Genomic DNA, 6,248 nt, shown 5'->3' with positions numbered 1-6,248 from the left:
TCGTCTCCTCCCCATGACCCTTCTGTAAGGGGATGTCCAGTTGTGGTGGCTTTTTCTTGATGGTCATGGGATTCCTATGCCCCTGCTTCTGAGAGGGCTCATATACATACCCAGTGGAATGGAAAAACTGACCAATCCCCACTATTAGTGCTTCACACACCCTATTTGCATGGTCCCACCCAGTCAGTTTGGTGGTAGATACAAAGTTGTAGATAGAAGAGCCATATTGAGCAATTTCACTGCACCACAGGCAATCCTGCAATAACAATAGTAATTTATGAGTAGACACATAGGTCAATATGCAAGCTGAGCAGGCGTGGGATGGTGTATGGGAATGTACCCATAAGTATAAATGGGTTTGGCAGACGATATTTCTATATATGCATTTGTTTGGGCTGCAAGTATATCCATGAAAATAATGAAGCAGACAAAGGGCAAAGTTATGTAAACTTCTTAGACATAACCAAACACTCCGAGGGACCGAGTCTCTGGGCTCAAGGGTTTAGGGCCATTGGGGAACTTCAAGGTTAATTGGTTTAACATAGTCCTTAAAGACATTATTCTACATAACTTTGGTGAGTAGTGGCCAGGTTCTTAAAAGCTTGTAAGCTAATCAAGAGAGGGAAATCAAAACAACAATGAGGAGCCATCTGACTCCTGCACTGATAGCCAAGTTAAAAAAACAAAAAACCCACAGAAAATTATAGCTGGAGAGATTGTGGAGAGTTTGAAATGTTTATACGCTGCTGATGGGACTGCAAAACCGTACAACTACCATGGAAAGTGCTATGGTACTTCCTCCACAAAATGGGAATGCAAATGTCACATGACCCAACAACCTCTCTACTCTGTATACACCCTGAAGAAACAAGGCGCAAAACATGAACAGATATATATGCACATGCTTATCATAATAGCAAATAGTTGGAAATAACCCAAATGCCTGTCAGTGGAGGAATGACTAAATAAACTTTGGTGCATACACACAATGGAATACTACACACCAGTAAACAATAATTATGAGACTGTCGGACACCTCATGATACGGATGGATTTTAAAGATATTATGCCAAGTGAAACTAGCCAATCATAGAAAGAAATATTGAATGAGACCACTGTTATAAAACAAAAAAAGATCAAGGTGTACATACCAAAAGAAACAGACTTTGATGGTTGTGGGTACAGTGGGGCAAAGACACGAGGGGAAGGGAGGGAAAAATATATTTTTTAAAAAGCTGGCGACTGGCCATGTAAAAGATGTCCAGTTGCCTCTTTCTTGTAGTGTAAAGAAGAATGAAGAAAATCAGTCTCAAGGGACAAATGGACTAGCAGAACACAAGCACTCTACAGCTTCCACTAACCTGAGACCAAAGGACTGGATGTTGTCCAGCAGCTATTATGGACCACTCTGATTCGGGTCCCACTTGAAGACCCAACGCAAAGTGGGAGACAGGGTGGTTGGAAACGGATTGTGATAGAAATTGTGCAATTCTATTTGACATGATTGAAATATGGAGTGAAATGTTATATGTATTAAATCCCAACTAATTAAAAAAAGAAAACAAGGAAGGAGAGAAAAAAAAGAAGTAGAACAAATTCAAAATAATAAAAAGAGACCACACTTACTGGTTCAGTAGAGATCGAAAGAACCCCCAAGACTATGGCTGTTAGATACCTTTTAAACCAGAACTGAACCCACTCTCCAAGGTGGCCTTTCAGCAGAAGAATAGACTGACCTATAAAGTGAACAATAACATTTGTGAAGAACTTTCTCTGCAGAGACCGAAAGGGCAGCATTTGTCCCAAATGCAAGTTTAGAAGACAGCACTTTCCCAGGGGCAGGAAAGATAGGTAAGTGGAAAACAGGGAATCCAGGTAGGAAGTGGGAAGAGTGCTTTTCCACTGCGGGGATTCCAATGAACGCCATGAAATAAAATGTGTATACAGGGTTGAAGGGAAAACAAATTTGCTTGATACACTTTCACCCACACAACAACAGAGTAAAAAACAAGAGTAAGATATGGAAGAGGATCAGCATACATGGGGCTACATCATTGAAATAAGACAAGTGAAACAACTCAGACCGAGGCAAGGAGAGAGAATGTCCTCACCTTCTTCCCTGCCAGGCCATTACCCTCTGCAGGCAGTGTCGCCTCGGAAACAGTGGGAAGATGACGAGTCTCCCGCTGTCTGTGGTGACATCTGGGTTATTGTCCACCCTGGGCACACCCGTGTCATTGCAATCCTTTATTTTCAGGCGGATTCCACTGGACTAAAGGCCTCAGCTGTTGAAAGCAAAAGTGCAAAATGGCCTTTCGGTATTAATGACTGCCTTAGCCTGGATAGAGCTGCTTCAAATGGGTTCTTATATTGTCAGAAGAATTTTATTTTTAACCGCTGCTTTTCTCTTTACAAATTTCAAACATAGGAATGGAGATGGAAGAATACAATGAGTCCATATGCTTCCACCAGAGCCTTGTCTCCATGTTCAACAATTAACTATCCGTGGTCAATATTGTTTATCTCTAGACTCTAGCCACTTGCCTTCAACTTTTATTTTGAAGCAGCATCCTAGCATTTCTTTCTTAAATCTTTTATTTAATAGCTCTACAAGATCGGGGTGAAGACCCTAGACAGAGTGGGAAATAGATGGAAATAACCTCAATGCCCATCATTGGAGGAATGGATAAATAAACTTGGGTACATACATACCATGGAATACTACACAGCCCTAAACAATAATGAGGAAACTGTCAAACACCTTATGGCATGGATGGATTTGGAAGATATTATGCTGAGTGACAACAATATCAACATTATATCTTAAAAACCTTCCTAATGTTATCAAACACCTGTTGTTGCTGGGTACTGTCAGGTCCGTACTAACTCACAATGACCCGATGTCCAACAGAACCAAATACTGCCCTCCTGCACCCTCCTCACAACTGTTACTAGGTTTGAATCCATGTTGCAGCCACTGTGTCAATCCATCTTGCTGAAGGTCTTCTTTTTTGCTTCCCCTCTACCAAGCAAGCTGCCCTTCTCCAAGGACTAGTCTCTCCTGATAATCTGTCCAAAGTCTATGAAACAAAGTCTCACCATCCTTGTGTCTAAGGAGCCATCTGGCTGTAAATCTTTGTGTCCAAGGAGGCTTCTGTTCTTCCGAGACAGATTTGTTGGTTGTTTTGGCAGTCCATGGTGCTTTCAATATTCTTCACTAGTACCATCATCTGAATGCATTGATTCTTCCTCTGTTTTCCTTATTCAATGCCCAATTTCCACATGCATATTAAGTGAATGAAAATACTATGGCCTATATGAAAATAATAATAATTTATAACTTATCAAGGGTTCATGATAGAGGGAGAAAAAATTGAGGAGCTGATACCAAGGGCTCAAGTAGAAAGAAAATGTTTTGAAAAGGATGATGGCAACATATGTACAAATGTGCTTGACACAAAAGAAATATGGATTGTTATAGGACCTGTAAGAGCCCCAATAAAATGATTTATTAATACAAAAAAGAAAATGCCATGGCTTGAGTCAGGTGCACTTTAGTCCTCAAAGTGATGTCTTGGCTCTTCAACACTGTGCAGAGTTCTGTGTGGCAGGTTTACCCTAAGCAATACATCATTTGATCTCTTGACTAATGCTTCCATGAGCATTATTGTGGATCCAAGCAAGATGAAATCCTTGACAGAGTCAACCTTTTCTCCATTTAGCATGATGTTACCTATTCGTCTAGTTGTAAAGATTTTGATTTTCTTTACATTGACTTGTAATGCATATTGAAGGATGCAATCCTTGATCTTCATCAGCAAGTGCTCCAAGTCCTTACTTTCAGCACACGAGGTTTCTCCATCTGCAGATTCCAAGTTATTAATAAGTCTCCTTCCACTCCTGATAGTAGTCCAGCTTCTTTGATTATCTGCCCAGCATACAAATTGAATAAGGATGGTGAGAGGATACAATCCTGACACACACCTTTCTTGATTTTAAACCATGCAGCACTCCCTTGTTCTGTTTGCTTAACTGTCTCTTGATCGATGTGCAGGCTCTGCAGGAGCACACTTAAATGTTTGGGAATTCCTAGGCTTCTTAAGGCTATCCATAGTTTGTTTTAATCCACACAGCCAAATGCGTTGGCATAAGCAATAAGACACAAGCCAACATATTTCTGGTATTCTCTGCTTTTACCCAAAGTCCATCTGACGTCAGCAAAGATCTCCCTGGTTCCATGTCCTCTTCTGAGTGCAGCCTGAATCTCTGGCAGCTCCCTGTAAATGCATTGCTGCAACTGTTGTTGAATGATCTTTAGCAAAAATTTTACTTGCTTGTGATATCAATGATATTGTTGTATAATTTGTGTATTCTCTTGAGTCACCTTTCTTTGGATCGGGTACACATTTGAATCTCTTCCAATCAGTTGGCCCGGTAGCTAGCTGTCGTCCAGATTTCTTGGCATGGGTGAGTAAGTGCTTCCAGTGCTTTAATAGCTTGTTGAAACATTTCAATTGCTATTTCATCCATTCCTGGAAACTTGTTTTTGGCTACTGCCTTCAGTGCAGCTTGAACTGATTTCTCAGTACCATTGGTTCTGGATTATATGCTCCTTTTTGAAATGGTGGAATGTTGACTGACTAGTGCTTGTTAGTACAGTGACTGTATTTTTTCCATCTTCTTTTGATTCTTCCTGCATCATTCAATATTTCCCCCATAGAATCTCTTAATAATGCAATTTGAAGATTAACTTTCTTCTTCATTTTTAAAATTTTCAGCTTCAGCTATCCTTCTTGATTTTCTGTCTGTAGGTCTTTGCACATTTCAATAAAATACTTCACTTTGTCTTTGCAAGCTGCCCTTTGAAACTTTCTGTACAGTTATTTTACTTCATCAGGAGCCCTGGTGGCAGAGTGGGGTACTGGTTAGGTTGCTAACCACAAGGTTAGTCATTCACCAGCAGCCATACCATGGGAAAGAGATGAAGTTTCTACTTCTATAAACAGTTACAGTCTCAGAAGTCCACAGGGGGCAGTTCTACTCTGTCCTAGAATTTTGCAATGATTTGGAATCATCTTGAAGGCAGTGATTTAATCAGACATCTAGTCTGTTCAAATATTGTTTTGTTAATTTTTAAAAACATTTTGGACCACTATCCAAATAAGCTTCACACATTGTAATTGTTGAAATGCCTTTTAAGACTTTTCTTATCCGTGAGCTGGACCTCTCCATTTCTTTTACTGTTTGTATCTGTTTCCCTTGGAAATAAGGAAACTGTGCTGTCCTTCAGATCTCCTCATGGTCTAATTTGTTCTTATTACCTCCTCCTGGTGTCCTTTAACATGCTACTCTGACTTCTGTACTTCTGATAGATTTATAGTTAAAGCTTGGCTTTCCAGATCCAGATTTTATTACTTTGGATAAGGCTACTTCTTAGATGATACTATTTGTATTAGTTATCTATTGCTTCACCAAAAATCACTCTAAATGTAGAGATTTAAAAGAGCAACAAGCATTTATAGTATTGCACTATGCCTCTAGGTGAAGAATCTAGGAATGGTTCAGTTCAGGGTGGTTTGAACTCAGGGCTTCTGATGAGGATGGAGTCAAGATGTCAGCTGGTATTGCTGTCATCTGAAGGCGTGACCAAAGCAGGAGGACATTCTTCCAAGAGAGGTCATTGGTCTATTACTGGCACATTGGTGCTGGCTTTTAGCAGGAAACCTGTTTCTTACCACATGGATCACTTTTGTAGGACTGCTTGTTTCCCCCAGAGCAAGCAATCCGAAAGAGGTCAAGGTGAAAGTTACAATGTCTTTTATGACTTACGCTGGACGTATTGTAAAATACTGTAAAAACAATCTTTTTAGGATCCTTTATTGGTCACACAAGTCAACCTTACTCATTGTGTTTGTATTTGGGTTGGAGAGGGCTACAGAGGGATATGAATACGGGAAATGAGGATCATTGGGAGCAATCTTAGAGGCTGGGACCACACTGTTTTTCCATCAGCAGGTTCATAGGTCTTTTTGCTTCTCTCTTGGTGATGTTAGCAACCCTGATACTCAATGCCTGGATTACTAACATAGTAAGTGTTGCAAAATGGTTATATTCCTTTTTTTCAATCATTTTATTAGGGGCTCATACAACTCTTATCACAATCCATACATACATCAATTGTGTAAAGCGCGTTTGTACATTCATTGCCCTCATCATTCTCAAAACATTTCCTCTCCACTTAAGCCCCT

At 40.1% G+C, this 6,248-nt stretch overlaps 1 protein-coding gene across 1 annotated transcript in view; it reads left to right on the top strand.

The window, feature by feature from the left end:
* Positions 1-2,020: 2,020 nt before the first annotated feature.
* Positions 2,021-6,248, top strand: part of LY96 (lymphocyte antigen 96) — a 48,344-nt gene continuing 44,116 nt past the window's right edge. The window contains exon 1 of the mRNA XM_004697740.2: positions 2,021-2,318. Within this exon, the coding sequence (XP_004697797.1) occupies positions 2,021-2,318 (298 nt within the window). The remainder of the gene's footprint in view (positions 2,319-6,248) is intronic.

The sequence above is a fragment of the Echinops telfairi genome, unplaced genomic scaffold (assembly GCF_000313985.2).
Source record: "Echinops telfairi isolate 266 unplaced genomic scaffold, ASM31398v2 ScPeMD7_1;HRSCAF=3_0, whole genome shotgun sequence".
Classification (NCBI taxonomy): domain Eukaryota; kingdom Metazoa; phylum Chordata; class Mammalia; order Afrosoricida; family Tenrecidae; genus Echinops; species Echinops telfairi.
This window is presented reverse-complemented; position numbering and strand designations above follow the sequence as displayed.